The sequence below is a fragment of the Muscardinus avellanarius genome, assembly GCF_963383645.1.
Source record: "Muscardinus avellanarius genome assembly, chromosome: 5".
NCBI lineage: Eukaryota > Metazoa > Chordata > Mammalia > Rodentia > Gliridae > Muscardinus > Muscardinus avellanarius.
The window spans coordinates 140186600-140204678 of NC_137790.1; the positions used below are offsets into that span (position 1 = coordinate 140186600).

Below are 18079 nucleotides of genomic sequence, written 5' to 3' on the forward strand. Positions count from 1 at the left end.
TTTTTAAGCCCAAATCAGCCTTTGACCACCAGGGGGAGCTGCCGACTTATAAACGTGTAGACGGTGCCTTGTAGGCCGGGCAGAGGTTTCCAACCAGCTGGAGGCACAGCGGCAGGAGGTGTATGGCAAGGAAAGCCAGGGTCCCACGGCTGGTGGGAGAGGGGGAATCGGCTCCAGACCACTCCATGGCCGCTCCCCTCACTGCTAACAAGGGGCAGAAGCCCCCAACGGAAGTGATGGCTCCCTGCAGCTACCACGTTTAGTCAAAACATGTGCCTGCCTCTGTGATGCTGCACAGCCTCCTCTCATTGGGCCAGGACCACGCCTCACCAACATCTGACATTGGCTGTACAAGGACTGCATGGACGTTGTGGCCACAAGTGCCTTCCTCTTTCTTGTTGCCTCTGCCTTCGGCACCATTCTCTGCTTTGGGGCCAGTTCCATTCAACCATTTTGCCTTCTTTTATGCTTCGTGTCTACCCAGGAAGGGAAGGGGCCTTTCTCAGCCGTCCTCGGTGTGATATTCTGGAGTCTGGCCCTGGTAATAGTTTGTGTACAAAATTGGTGACGATCAGTGCCTTTCCTCCCCAAACCTCCCTCATAACTGAAAGTGGGATCTTGTCCATCTTCCTTGCACCCAAGTTGGCCTAGTGACTTGAGTAGCCGATAGAAATGTGAACTTTCTGGGAGATCTAAGCTAGATAACAAAGAGCCTTGGATCTTCTGCCTGGCTCTCTTGGAATTCTGGCTCTAGGGAAAATCAGATCGCCACGCTGGGAGAAGCCTACGCTGCTCAGAAAGCTCACCTGCAGGGCTCAGGCTGGGAGCTCCAGGCAGGCTCTCTGCTGATAGCCATCAGCATGGCAGCCGTCTGAGGGAGCCGTCCTGGACGTCCAGCGCAGATAGACCCTTAAGCGGTTACAGCCCCACCCAGGTGACATCTGGTGAGCGCTGTTGACTCCTAGCCCAGAGGAGCATCTGAGCAGTGTCAGAGAGGAACCGAGTTACATCTCTCAGATTCTTTATGAATGATCATGGCCCAGAGATCTGTCTTCAGACAGGATGGCCAGATAGTCTTCAATATGGCCGAGCACACGTTAGAGGTACGGTCAGGGAAAACAACATCAAAACCCAGGTGGGAGGACAAAGTGTTTCTGCACCTCTAATCGGGAGCGTTCACCTTGAGATGCCGTAGAGGAACTGTGCACAGCGTTCACGGATACTTCTTAGGTTTCCTTCCTTTTATTCCCCACGCCATCTTTCAGCTCGTTTTCTTTATAACACAAATCACTTTCCCTTCTGTCTGCAGCCTTCACATACTAACATATTTCTAGCATATACCACTTTGTTGGCTCATTTATATTATTTGAGACTAGAGGTCAGTTTCCAAATGCTGGCCCCCTGTTTGGATCCCACAGTCCATGTTAGAAAGGCAACTGAGAGCTGGTGAGCGTGAGACCTCTACTCCAAACTCAGCTTCTGCCCCTCATGGGACCTGCCCCCTGGGGTGCTGTAGGTAAAGTCTGTGATCACCCCGCTGTAACCTTGCCTCTCATCCTTCGCTTCCCCAGTTGGCTCCTGTGCCTTTCTTCTTTGCCACTCTTCCTTGGGTCTCTCCATCACTCTCTACTGTGGGCCTCCTAGCTTTGTGCTTTGAAGAGATTCTTTCCTTAATGACCTTTGTGTCAACATTGTGCTAACACTCATAACAGTGAGAAGAACCAAAGCCCTCTTCCCTCCGAAGCCTGGACGCCATGGCTGGTGATGTGGTGGGTGTGGCCATTGTTACCATCCTGCGTGGCGGCTCTGGGAAGCACTCTAGCTGTTATATATATAACAGCCGATCTCCATTAACTGCAAATGTTTCTATCTAGAAGGCCAGAATCAACTCTCACTGCAGGAAGCAGGATCAGCATGTGAAGTCATGCTGGCTCTCAGAGAACAATATTTATTCAATTGAAGAAGAAATCAAGTGATAATTGGCAAAGTAAATAGCTTTTTATAGGACCATCTCTCCTGATTAAACCTTTCCAAACTGAAGAGAGTGTCTTGGTGGTTGTTACTGTTTTAGAATAGCATTCTACAAGGGGAATTTTAGCCTTCAAATTTCCCTTTCATACTTTGTCACCATGGTATTGTGTGTGTATGGTACTGGGGACTGAGCCCAGGAACATTGCTCCTCTTTTTGGTTTTGAAACAGGGTCTTGCTAGGTTGCAGAGAGTCTCACTATGTTGCTTAGGCTGGCCTTGAGCCTGTGATCCTCCTGTCTCAGCCTCCCAAGTATTGAGATTTCAGGTGTGCACAACCTTGCGTGGCCATCATCATGCTTGAGTCCCTAAGACAGAGGACTCACTTTTATCTTGACTTAATTTCTTAAATTTTTAAAAAAAATTTTTGGTGGTACTGGGGTTCCTGGAAGCCCTTCCACCTCCGGGCTACACTCCCAGATCTATTATATATATATATATATATATATATATATATATATATATATATATTTAAATTTGTAAACAGGGTCTCTTAAACTAGCTGAGGCTGGCTCCGAACCAGCGCGATCCTCCTGTCTCTACCTCCCAAGCGCGGGGATTACAAGCGGGCTATCTTGACTTTGATCTTTTGTATGTGTGTGTGTGTGTGGGGGGGGTTTACTGGGAACTGAACCCAGGGGTGTTCTACCTTTGAGTCACACCCAGCCCTTTTTATTTGTTTTTAAAATTTTGAGACAGGGTTTTGTTAAGTTGCTGAGGCTCCCAAGTACTGGGATTACAGGTGCATGCCACCACCAGTGGCTTGACTTTAATCTTTATTCTTGTAGACATTTCAATGGGAAGGAACTGAGCTCTCTGCGAGGCCGAGTCCTCCTACTGAGGTAGAGGTGCCGGGCCGGCCACCCAGGGGCAGCACAGCAGGACCTGGTGCCCCTCAGGTCCTTGGTGCTGCAAGCACAAGGGGCACCCTCTATGTCACAGGTCCACTCTCAATGACAGGCAGGGATGGAAGGAGGCCGAGTGGGCCCAGGAAGCCCTCTCTCCTCCCTCCGCGAGTGAGCAGCACCCTTCATTCTTACCTCGGGTGCTGGAAGGGGCAGAGGTGATCATCTGGGATGGTGCTGAGTGGGTGGAGCTCAGGCTGGAGGAAGAAGGGCTTGCTTGGGACGAGGACAGAACGGAGACGTTGGTGACTGAGCCCTGGTACCTGGGGTTGGGATACATGAGCTGCAAAGGGAGAAAAACCAGCATGACAGAGTTCTGAGAGTCCAGGACTGCACGACTGGCCCAGAGCTGGCTCACTCATGCCCTGAGGCTCCAGACCCGGTGCCGACTGCCGTACCCTCGCCCTGGTGGCGGCCAGGCTGACGGCCAGCATCAGGGACCGCCCATACCACCCGTGTGGCACGGCCGTGGGCTGGCCCTACTGTGGTGCCCATGGAGGAGCAGGACTTGGCCACAGGAAGGGTGGGCAGGAGAGCAGGTGGTGAGGACTCTTCGTGGGATCTGTGGGACAGCCAGGAAGGAAGCTGGAGTCCTTCTTTGGAAACAAGGCCTGGGACAGGCTCAGTGCCGTGTGGAGAGGATGCTGCTTTGCGAGCTCTGGGGAAGGGTGCTCTGGACTCAGGGGCTAGGGAACTGGGTTGTTCCAGAGAAAGGCGAGCCCTTCGGGAGGGGCCCGGTACCTGCATGTGGTGGTACAGGTCCTCGGGGGCTTCACCCAGGGCGACGTCGCCCGCCATCACCATATTTCCCGCCTCGCTAGATGCGTGTGAGGAGAGGGAAGACGAAGAGCGGCGGCCTGAGCCCATCAGGCTCATGGGGCTGCGGGCGAGAGCGGGAGGCGGGAGGGTCAGGCCGTGGCTGAGCGCACACGCGGCTGGCGGGCAGAGGGGCGTGGGGCTGTCACCTGGCCTTGGTCCCCTGGTCTGGAAGGCTCCCTCGCTAAGGTTCACACCCTCCAAGGCCTGGACGACCCTGAGCCCACCTGTCTTGCTGCTCGGGGCCCCAGGCCTGGGGGGTCTGCGGCGGGCTGGCCAAGCCTCTACAGTTAAATGGCTTGTGGTCACTCAGTCTGGGGACACTGGCAGTTTTTCAAGAGGACGATGTTGGTTCAGATGGAGGGTCCCACGACCCCCTTGCTGTGGGGTGTTTGTCTGAGCCAGTGCTGGCCACTCCTAGGTCAGAGGTGTCTTCCTAGTATGGGGCAGCTGTTGAGACAACTGGCGGGAGCTGTCCGCGGCTTCCTTCCAAGCGGCGGCCTCAGTCCTGCCAGTGTCTCTTCTCTGGCAGCAGAGTGAAGCCTGGCACCATTGCTTCCTCTCACCCACTACATGTCGGCCCCCTTGCTGCTCACTCTGGAAATGACTAAGCCGGAGCCTCCTCCCGGGCCTGGCCTGGCCTCCCCAGGAAGCCTCCGTTGCCTCAGCTGAGCTCATCCAGGCTGCGACTTCTGTGTGTGAAGAGACATGCCTTTCCTGTCCCTGGCACCATGGGTATTTTCTTCCTTAAAACCCGCTGGTGACCCTGATTTCCCTGTGATAAGGCCACCGGCATGTGAACAAGGCCCTTCCACAGCTGGTCCTGCCCCTCCAGGTCTCCACGTCCTGCACTCCACCGCCTGGCTCTGCGGTGGTGCCGAGCAGGCAAGCGCGCCGGCCGCGGGCCTCTCAGGCGTCGTCAGGTTGCCTTTCTTCCCAGCAGACTTTAACTGCCCCTCAAGCCTCCCTGTTCCCTTCTTTGTGTTCCCACAATTCTGGGACAGTGACTGCTGGTGCAGTGTGGCAGCCGGGAGGCCTGGGTGTGGCCAGCAGGACGTGAGCCACAGGCACGCTGCGGAGCCCCTCCTTGCTGCCGCTTACACTTCAGGCTGCCGCTCTGGGGCCCTCGGCAGCTCAAAGGCTGTACCTGTGCCGGTGCGTCATCTTGATGTTCTCAGGGCTCATGGGGCTGTGGGATGCCAGGACGTTTCCCCGAGGGGTGCTGCTGCCTGAACATGCAGGGCTTAGCTTATCCAAGCCTGGAAATTCCTGTCAAGAAATGAATTCATAGAAAGTAAAGAATAAATAAGGGGTAGGAGAGAAGAACTGGCTGGTGGTAAAAAAAAATGTAAAAGAAATAAAAAGAATCTTGCTGTGCACTGCTGGCTCCCTCTGGGCAGTGGCTCCGTCACAATGGAGTGCCCCTACTGCTCAGGAGCCGAGGCCAAACCGTGGGCCTGGCCAGCCTCACCAAAGAAGCATGTCTGGAATGGGCCGAGGCCGGCTGAGCTCACAGGACCGTGTTAACGGGGGGGGGGGGGGGGGGGGGGAGCGGATGAGCAGGACCAGGACGGCTCACTGTCAGTTGTCAGTCAGTGGGAATGCTTGCATGAGGATTGAACCTGGGCTTTTTATTTTCATTTTTCCAGTCCTGGGGATTGTGCCTGGGGTTTACTGGATTGCTAAATGGCCCGGCTCTTAGTGACCTGAGTTAAGTTGCCTGTGGCACGGTCTGTAGTGGAACAGGAAAGCGGGTCCTGATGGGGTTGAAGACGGCACAGTTCTACGTTAGCGTCATTAGATTCTGACAGTGTGTAGACCTCTTGGCAGCTTCTAATCTTGAGCCCTCCTGGGCACAGCATTTGGGTCTGTGTCCCTGTCTGGCACCCCGAGGAAACACAGCACAGCTCTCTGGACGTCCTCCCCAAGCCCTTCCTGACCTTGAAGGGCAGGGCCCCAAATCCCCCGGAGGCAGGCGCTGCGCTTAGCCTGAGGGAGAAGCAGGTTCCCGCCCACCCTCCTCTTTCAGCTGCGCTTCCGCAGCCCGAGAGGAAGCGGGCGCACCGGGCACCTCGCCGCGTGAGTAGTGCTTTGCGCTCTCCAGCGGAGGCCTGCCCGCGTGCGTGGCACAGAACCTACTCGGCTGCCTGGGCCGCCTGCTGGGCAGGGAGTGTGCACACAGCGGGGGCCAGCCACGCGGGCAGGGGCTGGAACGGCCGTCAGAGTCAGCAGCACCGCTCAAGTTCTTGAAGTAGATGCTCCACTTTTAAGGGGAAAACGCTTACTCTCTTCATATTTAACCTGGAAACGTCATGGAGACAGCCAACAGGAAGGAAGACGGAGGGCTCCTTGGGCTTTCCTCCGGAAAGCATGCCACGATGAGCTTCTTTGCTTTTTCTTGCTATGCTGCCCATACTTAGGTAGGGACGGGTGGGTCCTACACTGGGGCCCTGGAGGGACCGAAGTGGCCACAGCTGGCAGGGTCCGAGGACTGTCCCCAGCTGGCAGGCTCACTGAGTCTCAGTGCTGGCCCCGGCCTCTGCGGCCTGGCCCGGCCCCTAAGGGGCTTCTTGTCCGTGGCTGCCAGACCCTGCAGCTGCAGCTCTTCCTCCCTGGCAGGGGTCCTGGCAGTGAGAAGACAGCTTTGCTTGGGAGTGGGCAGCAGGAGGTCACTGGGCCCGCACCCTTGAGATGTGGGAGCCAGCCTGTCTAGCAAGAGGCCTCTCCAGAAACACCTGGAGCCAGTCCCAGTTTGAAAATGGGGCGAGGCAAAGTGAAAAGGGGGCTATGGTGCCTGGATCCTACCTGGAGTCAGCTAGCTTCCCTCAAGGACTGCCAAGGAAAACCAGTCCTGGGACCTTGGTCCTCCCTACGTGCTCCAGGCCCTGGGCCAAAATGTGCTGTGAAGGCTGAAGACCCGGCCAGAGCCAGGGGAGGGGAGAGGGCTTCTTGGGTCTGGCTGAGCCCCAGAACCTGCCTGACCCCTCAAATAAGCCAGTATGGAAGCGTACGGGACCACGGTCCTGGGGTACTAGACGTCACGAAAGATGTTGGGATGGGAGAGAGAGGAAAGGCATGAAGGGTGTTAGGAAGGAAGGAAAGGAGACGAGGGGGGGAGAGGGAGGGAGGGAGGGAGAGAGAGGGAGGAAGACAGGAGGGAGAGAGAGGAAGGGGACAGGGAGGGAGGGCTGGCTCGGCCACGCCTCGACTCCTCAGGCGATCGGAATTTAGACATCTTCAAAGAGCTCACTACATGCGGGCCATAGGATACAGCTCTTTTCCTCTGTATCTGAAAACATATCTGCCAGCATACTGCCCTGGAAAACGGCCTTTACCTTTGACGTGGAATTCTCCTTTGAGAATAAGCATGTGGGAGGATCCTGCGCACCCCTGCCCTGGCCATAGCACGCACCCCGCTCCCTGCCCGCGGTGGAGGAGCCCTTTCTTTGGCTGGGGCGCAGGTGTGGAGGAAGCGGGACCTGGCTCTGCCGCGGCGAGGGCGGGTCAGGGAAGGCTTACGTGGTAGAGACTGGCCCTCATCATCTGGAACTGATCGATCAGCTTCTTGTGTAGGGGCCGCATTTCCGGGTGCACGAACTTCTCATGAACTGCGAGCCCGACGCCAAGGATGTGGACCTATGAGGGTGCCGAACAAGCCTCTGTTACTCGGGGGCAGCCTCTGCGCAGCACCTCGCCCCGGGGCCTTTCCTGCAGTCACCCCCCAACCTACCTGTTCCTGCATGAGCTCTTTGAGCTGGCCGATCTTCTCAGCATCTCCTGGGTGCTTGGTGATATAGTCCTTATCAAAGAAAGCCTGTGGAGTGAGAGTCCAGGTTGGAGACCCTTCCCAGGACAGTGCAGAGGAGCCCCCGGTGCCTGAGGCCCACGCTTCCTCACGCATGTGTACAGCACCTCTGCTCTGAACCTCGGCAGGCTGAACTGGAGATGACCTGAGCCTGCATGCTGGTCCAGCCTCTCACAAGCCTACGGGGCTCAGGCCAGGCAGGAAGGGCTGGTGGCCCCGAGTGGAGGATGGCCTCCAGCCAGCCTGAAGTTCACTCTTCACGAAGGCCTCGCCTGGGGGAGGTCCCCTTGGGGGCCACCTGACATCCTTCCGTAATCAGAGAGATTGCCTATCAGAGTTTATGGAATAAAAGTGAAAAAAAAGCCAGGCGTGGTGGTGCACGCTTGTAATCCCAGTACTTGGGAGGCTGAGACAGGAGGATCGCAGGTTCACAGCCAGCCTCAGCTACTTGGTGAGGCTCTCTGCAACTTAACAGGACCCTGCTTCAAAATAAAGACTCAAAAATAGGGCTGGGGGTGTAGCTCATAGGTAAAATGCCCCTGGGTTCTATCCCCAGTACTGCAAAAAAAAAAAAAAAAAAAAAAAAGCAGCAGCAGCGGGGAGCCAGCAGAGCCTGGCATGCGAGGCCCGTCCCAGAGCCATGTGGGCAGCTGAGCCAGGAGGGGCTGGCTGTCTGGGAAGCTTCCCGAGGACGCTGCCGCCTGGACAGGGGGAGCCTTTGGTCCGCCTCCACGGCTGGTCTGGCGGGGCCCTGCTCACCTCCTGGTAGCGTGCGACGCCGCCGTTGACCGCAGCGTCGATGACGCCGTTGAGGCACATGCTGAGCAGGTTGATGTTGGCGTGCACCTGCTTGTGCTGGTACTGGCTGATGAGGGCACGCAGCTCTTGGTTCTTGTTCTCCACCACCTGGATGGCGTTTTCCAGCGGGCTGACCTCCACCTGGGGACACGGCGTGCAGTGTCCCCCACAAGCCAAGATGGCTCTCATTGCGCCCCTCGCGGAAGCGCGATGCCAACTCCCATCCTCCGCTCTTGGGGACGAGGGGCGACATGGCCTTTCTATTTGGCACAGCAAGGAGTGAGGGCACTGTTCTGAGCCCAAGAGAGTGGTGTTCTCATCGGGAGCCCGGGAGCCGGGTGCTGCGTGGTCTAGGAGAGGGGGGTAGACGGCTCTCCCAGCACAGGCATGCCTAGGGGTGCAGGGGCCAGGCAGAGGGCCAGAGTTCCTTCTTCAATCCTTAAGGAAAGCCCGGAGCCAGGGCGGAGGCGGTGGGGCAAGCCCCAGCGCGTGGGAGGCACATCTTACCAGTTCCCTCCTCTCCACCTCAAACCAGCGAGAGATGCCGGGCAGGCTGTGGGTCAGGGTCAGCGTGGTGCGCTCGATCCACAGGCTCTGCGGGAGGCACAGCGGCCGGGGGTCAGCAGGCCGGCCACGAAGGCGGCTGGCTCCGGAGGGACCAGCCCTGCCCTGCTCCTAGATCCGCTCACCTTGAACTCGTTGTCCTTGTCCTTGGGGCCTTTGTGGAAAGGCCTGTCGTACCGGAACCGCCGCACATTGTTGACTCGGTAGAAGCTCTTGACGCGATCCGGCACCCTGTCCATCTGCAGGACGTCCACGTAATCTGGGATGGGCGTCACCGCGTAGATCTGCAAATCTGGGCGTGAAGTGAAGGAGAACCTGACTTACCAGAGAGAGGACCTGAGTGGCTGACCCTTGTCATCTCCTCAAGGAGAGAAGACACCATGGCCCGCTTCTGCGGGCGGCCGCACCTCTGGGCAGAGTAGACCCAAGCAGCTGGACGGTCTCTATCTACCCCGCCCCGCCCTGTGCCAGCAGCGACTCTCATGGGCACTCAGCCAAGGCCAGACGGCAAGTGTTCTCTGCTGCCCCTTTAAGGAAAAGGAGGCCAGGCGTGTGGGACACACCTGTAATCCCAGCAACTCGGGAGGCTGAGGCAGGAGGATTGCAAGTTTCACCTGAGACACTGTCTCCAAAAAAAAAAAAAAAAAAGAAAGAAAAAAAAAAGCCGGGCGTGGTGGCGCGCAAGTGGGAGGCGGAGGGCGGAGACAGGAGTATCGCGCAGGTTCGTAGCCAATCGTGCTGGCTTAGGAGACCCTGTTTCCAAATAAAAATATAAAAAATGGGTCTGGAAGTGTAGCCTGGAGGTAGAAGAATTTCCAGGAAACCCAAGAACCAAAAAAAAAAAAAAAAAAGAAAGAAAAAAAGAAAAGAAAGAAGGAAGAAAGGAAGGGTAAGCGGTGAGGAGAGCGCAGCGCCCACCCCACGGGAGCGAGAGAAGGTTTTGCGGGCCTGGGCCTGCCTCTGGAGGCAACTGCCCTTATTATAAAGGAACCTTTCCACACAAAACTGTCTGGAGCGCTTGCAGAGGGGAACCAGGTGGGAGTGGCCTGCCCTCCCACTCTGAAGGAGCCTGTCAGTCTGTGGCGGGCATTGCGGCCATCTGGGGCGGTAGGGGCAGGCCAGCGCTTGCACCGAGATCTCTGAGTTACCAGAACCACGCACTGGTGCCTCCTCCTCTCCCCATGGCCCTGTGCTGTCCCGGCCCACCCAACAGACCAGGAACAGCGCCGCGCCCGGCCAAGGGGGCAGGCACAGCGGCTGGCACCCGGCTGGCACCCGCGCCGAAAGCCTGGAGGGGCCCCGCCACCCTGCCCCGGGCACTGCTGGGGGCCTGGGCGGCCCGCACGGCTGGGGCCCGACACCTGCTCGTGGCCGCCCTAAGTGCGCTGAGTGACAGGACACTCAGGTGACAGGTGACCCGGGCAGGCGCTGGCGGTGGGGGGCCAGGGGACGGCGGCCTCCCCAGAGCCCAGCCCTCCTCCCCCGCCAAGTGTGGAAAGATACACTGGGCGTCGCACTGCAGGATGGTGTCGTCGGGGTGGTTGGGGTGCTGCATGGCGACGGCCTGCGGGAACTCGCTGAGCATCCTCTGCTGGAAGGCCTCCAGCCTCTCGTAGTCGTGGCCCCGGCACACATATTCTTTGTTCTGCCCAAGACACGAGAGCACACTTGGTGTGGTCTCCACTCAGGAGTCAGTAGTTACTGCCCCAGAAGCACGTCCGGGGAGCCCCCTCGGCGAGGCCCCGGGCAGCCGCACCCACAGCTCGCCGTCTCCATCCTAAGGCGGTGGCAACCGAGGACGGAGGCTGCACTGTGGCGGCCCTGGGGAGGGCGGAGGGACCCCTGGCCCAAGAGGGGGAGCAAGGAAGGGGGTGAGATTCTGGAAAAAGCCAACTTTAAAATAGTCCTGAGCCGGGCGTGGTGGAGCACGCTTATAATCCCAGCGTTTGGGAGGCTGAGACAGGAAGATTGCAGGATCACCAGCCTCAGCTACTGAGTGACTCTGTGGTCTCACTAAGACTCAGGGTACGGCTCAGAGTCAGAATGCCCCTGGGCCAGTCCCCAGTATGAAAAAAAAAAAGAGAAGCGTGGGAAGAGCAGTGTACTGGGAACAGTGAGTGCCAGGGCCACAGAGGCCTAGAGGAAGGGTAGGAGCTGGGGGGGTGGGCACGCTTGTAATCCTAGTACTTGGGAGGCTGAGACAGGAGGATGGCCGGTTTGTGGCCAGCCTCAGCTACTTAGTGAGGCCCTTGCAACTTAGTGAGACCATATTTCAAAATAAAAAATAAAATAGGGGTGGGGGCGTAGCTCAGAGGTGCAAGGCCCTGGGTCAAATCCCAGGAACTGTGCACATAGAGCAGGCGGGTATCAAGGAATGCCTGCTGCGGGGGCCACCAAACGATTTAGATAGGAGGCTGAGGAGGTGCTTCTTTTCTTTTTCCCCTTTGTCTTTTGTGGTGCTGGGGCTTGAATCCAAGGTCATTCTACCTCTGAGCTATACCTCAAACTCTATTATTTATTTATGTATTTATGTATTTATGTATTTATTTTTGTAGTACTGGGGATAGAACCCAGCAGCATTCTACCTCTGAGCTCACTCCCAGCCCTATTTTTTTTTTTTTTTTGGTGGTACTGGGGTTCCTGGAAGCCCTTCTACCTCCGGGCTATACTCCCAGACCTATTCTATATTTTTATTTGGAAACAGGGTGTCTTAAACCAGCGCGGCTGGCTTCGAACCTGTGTGATCCTCCTGTCTCTGCCTCCCAAGCGCAGGGATTACAAGTGTGCGCCACCACACCCAGCCTGCAGCCGTATTTTTGATTCTTTATTTTGAAACAAGGTCTCACTAAGTTGCAGAGGGCCTCACTAAGTAGATGAGGCTGTTTGTGAACTGTGATCCTCCTGTCTCAGCCGCCCAAGTACTGGGATCACAAGTGTGTACCACCAAGCCCGGCTTATTTATTTATTTATATATTAAAAAAATTTTTATTGGTACATTATATTCATACATCATATTGGGGTAAAAACTTGTGTGTACAGACATGTACACATCACTGATTTAACCCCTACCCAATTCCCACCCCACTCCCTCCCCGTCCCTCCTTCCCTTGCTTGGCTTAGTGGTTGACTTCGATACGTTTAAGCACATTGTGTGTTTTAGAGATTTTCCTCCCCCCCCCCCTCCTTTCTCCTCCTTTAGGTTGTCTTGTTTGCTCCTCCATAGGATTTCCTTTTTCATCTAGAGTTCCTCCTAAGGCCCATTTCTCCCTAACTCTCACATATTAGGGAAAGCATCTGATTTCTTATGTTTTGTGACTATTTATTTATTTTTGAAACAGGGCCTCACTAAGCTGCTGACAGCCTCACTAAGCTGCCGAGCCTCGCTATGAACCTCCTGTCTCAGCCCCCCAAGTACTGAGATTATAAGCGTGCACAGGCACACTGGCTAGGTGTGTGCTTTAGAAGGTCACACTTGTCAGCTGGGAGAAACACTGCCCAGTGCCCAGCAGGTATTCAGCTACCGTTTGCTGCACTGATAGACCCCTCTGGTAACAAAGTCCCTGCAGATGTGTCAGCAGAACAAACGAGTATCTGTCTACCTTTCCATTTTTATAGGCTTATGTTCCAGAGCTGTTGGCAGAGTCCTTTCTCAGTGCGGCTCGTGGCACGCTCCTTGTAGACAAGGGCCCAAGCCTGCTGCTCTGCCTGCTCACCGGTGGTCGTGAGTGGGCGGCTGGAGGAAGCCCCTCTGAAACCGCCGGGCTGCCTCACAAGCCCCATTGCCCCAAGTGGCGCTGGGCACTGGCCGCTCTTCTCAGCGTGCCTTCGGAGGAGCAGGGAGAGTGAGAAGCTCCCGAGGCCAGCCATATGCTCCCTGAGACGGCTGCCACAGGCCAGTCCACGGCTCTCAGACCAGACCCTCTCAGAAAAGGATGTTCTGCCCTCTCTCTCCTTCCCCTCATTTCAGGAAAACTCAGTTAAGGCTGGGCCTTGGGACCCGGAGAATCGAAACGGAAGGGTGCCATCTGCAGGGAGGTCAGGAGTGGGAAGAGCAGACCAGACAAATAGTCAAAGGACAGAGACATTCTGAAGTCCCTGTTGGGGAGGAAGCTCAGGGCCGAGCACTTGCTGAGCATGCGCAGGGTCCTGGGTTCCAGCCCCAGTGTGAAACACTGCCTATTTCCCAAGGTTCTTTTGCTTGACATAGAACTTGCAAAGAAAGTACAGTTATCGCTCGTATCCATGGGGACCAGTCGCAGGACACCCTACATATACCACAATCTACAGATGCTCAAGTTCCCTATGTAGGATGGTCCGGTCTATCCACGTAACTTACACACATCCTCATGCATGCGTTAAGCACCTCTGGGTTACTTAGAGCACCTAAACAATGGAAATGCTACGTAAATAGCCGTTACACCATATTGTTTTAGGAATAACGACAATGGGTATGGATTCAGTGCAAACCCATTTCCCCGAATGCTCCCCATCCAGTCAGCTGGATTCCAGATGCAGACCCGTGGACAGGAAGGGCTACCTGCACTTAAGAAGAACTGGCTTCTTCGTGCCCATTCACATGCGCACAGGATACAGCCCTCAGCAGTGTCTGTTCATGGGTTCATCAAGGGAACTAGGAATTTCCCCTGGAAGGGACGGCTGGGTGTTTTCCTGTCTCCTTGAACATTACTGACCATCACACTGGTGAGCAGGGAGGCAGATGGTCCAGGAGAGCAAGCTGAGAGTGCTGGAGTAACTGCTGGCCCGTGGTCAGCCTCGAGCTGGCTGCTGGCCTCATGCGTGCTAGGGAGCACCCCAGCGCCCCACAAAGGATGGCTCTTGCCACCACCACGTTGCACTCCAGATGCACATGATGAAATGGCTACAGACACAGGACTCACACCTGCGGAACGCTTCCAGCACCTACTGATCTGCCAGTCATGACTCCTGTGCCAAGAGCCATGGGGATACTTCCGCTGGGACAGACGGACAGATGTGCTTTGTGAGGGGGCAGGAACACTAACCATCTTTCCCAGCCTGCTCACCCCAAACTAATAACACTCAGAACGAAGCTACGTGGACGATGTCCGGCATCACAGCCGTCAGGGGCAGACACAGGGGGCTGTGATTCATGGATTCATTTCATTCCTTATCGGCATTCTTAGGCAGATTTTGAGACCCAAAAGGGGCCAGGCATGGTAGTGGATATCTGTAACCCCAGTCCTTGGGAAGCCGAGACAGGAGGATTGCAGGTTTGAGGCCAGCTTCAGCAATTTAGCAAGACCCCAGCAACCTAGCAAGACTCAGTTTCAAAATAAAAAAATTTAAAAAGGGCTGGGGGTGTGTCCCGGAGGCAGAACACCCTAGGTTCTGTGGCCAGCCGTACAAGCAGTGGGATGGTTGAACGGATTATGCCCTTCCTTCACGGACGCACCTCTTAATTGTGAAAGATACCCAAATTCTCCTGGTTCTCCTGGATGCAATTCCAACTATCTTTTAAGCTGCTGAGAAACTTGGTAAAACTGAGAAACTTAGTATGATTGGAGAATGTGGAGGCGTCGGCAAAATCGGAGCCCTATAAAGCCAGGAAAATGAGCTGTGTACAGCTGAGAAGCTTTTCTCAGGATAGGATGAAATTCAAAATTTGCTCCAGAAATCACCCGTGAAGGTTTTGCCTTCCAAGTTCAGGCTGGCTCCAGCACCGTCGGCTTTCGGAGGGTGCTGAGGTGTAGCGTTGGCTGTGTTACGAGCCACGTCTGGAAGAGCCTGTCTTATCGTTCCCCTACATGAGAACTGTGTGTTACTGTAGCACTTTTACAACAGAACCACACGGCTGTACGCTGTGTGTACCGTATGAAGCATGTCCCTTGAGTGGGTGTCTTATTCCTATGCGGAATTATATATTTTGCAGTGTCCTGTAAATAAAGATTAAATTCCACATTTTTTTGGTGTGGTACTGGAGATGGACGCCCCGAGGCATTCTATTTCCGGGTTACATTCCAGCCCTGTTTTATCTTTTGCTTGGAAATGGTGTCTTACTAGGTTGATGGGAGTCTCACTACTGGCTGAGGCTGTCCTTGAACCAGCGACCCTCCTGTCTCAGCCTGCCAAGTACTGGGATTACAGGTGTGCGCCACCACACCCAGCTCATCTTTTTTTTTTTTTTTTTAAACTTGACAGAAAGAAAACTATCAGAGCTGCTCCAGAGCTGTCTGTGCTCAGTCACTCCCGCCATCCCTTCCCCATTTACGTTCCAGCCAGCCTTTGGGGCTGGTGTGAGAAACGGCGCCTGTCATCCTAGGTCAGCAAAACGGCCGCCTAGAAGAGGCTTTTTGTGGCTACACTTAACCTTGGCAGCTCCTGCAGGGCCCCGGGAGCCAGTGGATTTCCTCTAGGTGCCTTCAAACCCCAAGTTCTCCCTCCTGGCTGTAGGAGCCAAGCGTAGCCAGGAGGGACGCCGCCATCTAGACAACAAACTCCTAAGGCAGGCTGCTGCTGCGGCCAGGGCTGAGCAGGGCCATAATGGAGATTTCCAGACACTGGAAGCAGGAGTTAGAAGGCGCCCACCGGCCATTCTAGGCCCTGGGCACTTCCTGAAGGAACACGGCTGATATGGTGAGAAGACCACTCATGAACTGTTGGTAGCTACAGAATAATGAGAGAGGTTAAAACAGAGTTGAGGGCGGCGGGCAGCCCCGTGCAGGCAGCCGCGGGCCTTCTGTCGACGGGCTGGCCTTTGGAAAGAAGCTTTTGGGGGAGCAGGTAAAAAGGGGAGGGGGAGTAAGGTTTCAAGAGAGTTATGTGGCTATAATACATAAAGCTTGGGACTACCTGAGTGGACTCACCCGAAGGAAGAAAGGAAACTTCCTGCCGTAGAAGCCGACCCGGAAGAACTCCGGCTCCAGGCGCTGCTGCTCCATGATGTTGTCATAGTAACCGGCCTCCATTTTCTACAACAAAAGAGCTGGCTGTCTACAGGTTGGCGTGATCGCTGCCGGTGGACAGAGCAAGGCCGACCAGGCCCAGCTGGGCACTCGGAGGAAAGGGACTGTTGCCCGTCTAGGTAGGAGGCCGGTGAGCCCCAGCCCGACTGGTTTCTCTCCAGGGCACTGCAGCGGGGAGGGCAGGCCTCCTTGCCCTGGCCTCTGAGGGCCTGCCCACTGCAGCCTGGGGCCTCTCTGAATGTCTTCCCGGGGCCTGGACCCAGCCCTGTGGAGACCTGGGCTTCCTGTACTTGAAGGGCATACTTCTTCTTTTTTCTTTTTTGGCAATATTTAGAATTAAACCCAGGGCACTGCATGTGCTAGGTAAGAGCTCTACCACTAAGTACATCCCCAGACCTTAATTTTTTTTTTTTTTTTTTTTTTTTTTTTTTTTTTTTTTGCGGGTCTGGGGAAGGAACGCAGAGGCATTTGACCTCTGAGCTACACCCCCTGCCCAATTTTTTATTCTTTATTTTGAAACTGGGTCTCACTGAGTTGTAGAGGGCCTCACTAAGTAGCTGAGGCTGTCCACAAACCATAATCCTCCGGTCTCAGCCTCCTGAATGCTGGGATTATAAGCGTGCGCTACCGCGCCCGGCTTTTTTTCTTTTAAATTTTGAGACTTAAGCCGGGTGTGGTGGTACACGCTTGTAATCCCCATGTTTGGGAGGCTGAGACAGGAGAATTGCACAGGTTCGAAGCCAGCCTCAGCTACTTAGTGAGGCCCTCAGCAACTTAGTGAGACCCTGTTTCCAAATAAAGTATACAATAGGTCTGGGAGTATAGACCAGAGGTAGAAGGCCCCTGGGTTCCACCCCCAGGACCACCAAAAATAAATAAATAAATAAATGAATAAATAAAAATAAATTTGAGACTTAGGGTCTCCCTATTGCCCAGGCTGGCCTTGAACTTGTACTTCTCTGGCCTCCCCCTTCCTCAGTATCCGGGTTTATAAGCAGGTGTCATCACACCCAGCCAAGGGGCAAACATTTAACATGGACTTTTTCTGCCCAGGGATTTCTGTGTGTGTGTGTGTGTGTGTGTGTGTGTGTGTGTGTGTGTTGCTAGAGATTGAACCCAGGAGCATTCTACCTCTGAGCTACACCCCCAGCCCCATTTTATTTCTTATTTGGAAATAGGATCTTGCTAGGTGGGTGAGGGTCTCATTCCTCGCGGAGGCTGTTGTTGAATCTCCTGTCTCAGCCTCCCAAGTACAAGGATTACCGGCACGCGTCACCAACCTGGCGGACTCCTGGTTCTAACTCATACTTGCCGTAATCCGTTGACGTGGCTGAGGTTGCTCCTGCTGCTGTCTACCAGGAGTCTCAGTGCCAATTCCACATTCGTCCAAATGCATCTATCTACTCTTGTTAAAATACCATCTGACTAAAGATGCTGACGGTAGTGAGGAAGGCCTAATTGCCAGCATCACCGGTACTCTTCCAATTTAGGAGGTTTTAAACTTGAAATGTTAATATCCTTAATCCAGCATCACCATGATTGTAAATTTTTTAGTCTCCGTTTATCTGGATAGCTTCACATTCGGAAAAAACTCACTGAAACACTGGAAGATGACACTACTGAATTCCAGCCAGCCAGTAGGAGGCGGCGCCTTCCAAACATTAGCCAAGGCCACCCGGCCTGGTGTGTGCCTAAATCCCAGCACTTGGGAGGCTGAGACAGGAGGACCACAGGTTAAAGAAGAGCCTCGGCAGCCATCAAGGTTGCCACAGAGACTCAGCAACCTAGTAAGGCCCTGTTTCAGAAACAAACAAACAAAAAATAGTAATAAAAAAAAGGCTGGCGATGTTGCTCGGAGGTGGAAAGCCCCTGGGTTCAATCCCCAGTAAGTGCACATGGGCGTGCGCATGCACGTGCGCGTGCACGCACACACACACGCACACACTCAGCCAAGCCTGGGTGTGGTGATGCACACTTGAAATTCCAGCACTTGGGAGGCTGTGACGGGAGGACCACAAGTTGAGACCAGCCTGGAAACCTTAGCAAGACCTTGTCTCACAATAAAAAACAAAAACGGGCTGGGGTGTCGTAGGTCGGTGGTGGAGCACTCCTGGGTTCAATACAGAAAAGTCAGTTAAGAAGCTACTCCCAGAGAACCATGCCCAAATCCAGTCTGGACCAGGACCAGCGCCAGGGAGCCGGGATGAGGGCGCAGGGGAAGG

At 55.0% G+C, this 18079-nt stretch overlaps 1 protein-coding gene across 1 annotated transcript in view; it reads right to left on the minus strand.

Annotated features, from left to right (window-relative positions):
* Nucleotides 1-18079, minus strand: part of DOCK3 (dedicator of cytokinesis 3) — a gene marked incomplete at both ends in the record, with an annotated part of 359460 nt that overhangs the window by 8047 nt on the left and 333334 nt on the right. The window contains 10 exons of the mRNA XM_080695935.1: nucleotides 3069-3216; nucleotides 3675-3813; nucleotides 4897-5018; nucleotides 7269-7385; nucleotides 7480-7563; nucleotides 8314-8493; nucleotides 8860-8946; nucleotides 9042-9208; nucleotides 10420-10561; nucleotides 15759-15863. Coding sequence (XP_080552061.1) covers nucleotides 3069-3216; nucleotides 3675-3813; nucleotides 4897-5018; nucleotides 7269-7385; nucleotides 7480-7563; nucleotides 8314-8493; nucleotides 8860-8946; nucleotides 9042-9208; nucleotides 10420-10561; nucleotides 15759-15863 — 1291 coding nt within the window. The remainder of the gene's footprint in view (nucleotides 1-3068; nucleotides 3217-3674; nucleotides 3814-4896; nucleotides 5019-7268; nucleotides 7386-7479; nucleotides 7564-8313; nucleotides 8494-8859; nucleotides 8947-9041; nucleotides 9209-10419; nucleotides 10562-15758; nucleotides 15864-18079) is intronic.